The following is a 1,236-nucleotide window of genomic DNA, read 5'->3' as shown; positions in this document are numbered from 1 at the left end:
CGTCTTAATTTCTTTTAGCTTAGCTTCTTTTTTTTCAATAGTTTTCTGGGCAGCTATTTTTTTATATTCATACATCCTGGTTCCAGCTGCTTCTTCTATCATGGATAAAATCTAGAACAGCAAGTGCATTAATGTCATATTTCTAACAAAATGTACCTCAGTGCAATTTACACTAATGATATCATTTACAGACTAACTTCACTAAGCATCTTTCCAAAATAACACCTCCTTTGTCCTCCAAGACCCATAATATCACCTAAGTCAGAATGCAGGTGAAGTGTCCCCGCATCAGCCTCTGAACCTTGGCACAGGTGCCAAGAACCTGAATTTTCTTTGTCCTTCAATTTCTTTATCCAGAGTACCAAAGTCTCATGGCATCATTAAAAATTAAAGTAGGGCCAGCCAGACATAAGGTATGTATGCAGACTGAAGTGCCTGTTCAGGCAGACTCAGCAACTGCCGGCCCCACCCCTGGTGCTCACTGAGAAAGCAACTGAGACTGGGTGTGGTGACGCACGCCTGTAATGCCAGCACTTGGGAGGCTGAAAATACGTGGATCACTATGAGTTCAATCTGTGTAGTGAGACACTGTAGACCTTGTACTAAACATATAAAAAAAAAGAAAGAAAACTATGTATGGAAAAAGCCCTCTGAAAAACAAAAATAGTAATCAATTATAATTACATAAAATGGGCAATAAATCCCTAGCTCAAAGGGATTCTTTCTAAGGATACACTATAATGCCTATATATCTGTCAGGTTTCAAATGACCAGTTCCCCCTCAGACGCTAGTTACGGAAAATAAGCATGACCTATATTCAAACAACTAGTTTTTCCCATCATCAGTCCCATTAGATGCTCTCAGTAGAAAAAGACATTTAACGAACAATTTTTTTTATGTGAACAATTTTTTTTTTGTTCACATAAAAAAATTTATAAGAGGCTTTCATTCCAACTCTTTCCAAGGCAGTTACTAGAGAAACTAGGTCCATTAATAACCTATTCCATGAAACAAACTAATTTTACCCAAATCTTTCCTGTAAGGTTTTTCTATAGGAATTAAATCTGACACGAAATGCCTGCTAACCACAGGTGCTTTATATAGTTAAAATCTGTTTTAATACCAGGCACAATGTTAAACATTAACCTACTCTCTTTAGTCACATTCTCTTTTTTTTATTTATTTGAGAGAGAGAGAGAGAGAGAGAGAGAGAGAGAGAGAGAGAGAGAGAGAGA

The 1,236-nt window shown here is 37.1% G+C and overlaps 1 protein-coding gene across 1 annotated transcript in view; it reads right to left on the bottom strand.

Annotated features, from left to right (window-relative positions):
* Smc2 (structural maintenance of chromosomes 2) overlaps positions 1 to 1,236 on the bottom strand; it is a 53,064-nt gene that overhangs the window by 47,474 nt on the left and 4,354 nt on the right. The window contains exon 6 of the mRNA XM_023722938.1: positions 7 to 111. Coding sequence (XP_023578706.1) covers positions 7 to 111 — 105 coding nt within the window. The remainder of the gene's footprint in view (positions 1 to 6; positions 112 to 1,236) is intronic.

This window comes from Octodon degus, unplaced genomic scaffold (assembly GCF_000260255.1).
Source record: "Octodon degus isolate 3935 unplaced genomic scaffold, OctDeg1.0 scaffold00094, whole genome shotgun sequence".
NCBI lineage: Eukaryota > Metazoa > Chordata > Mammalia > Rodentia > Octodontidae > Octodon > Octodon degus.
Note: the sequence above shows the minus strand (reverse complement) of the source record. Positions and strands in the feature narration are given on the sequence as shown.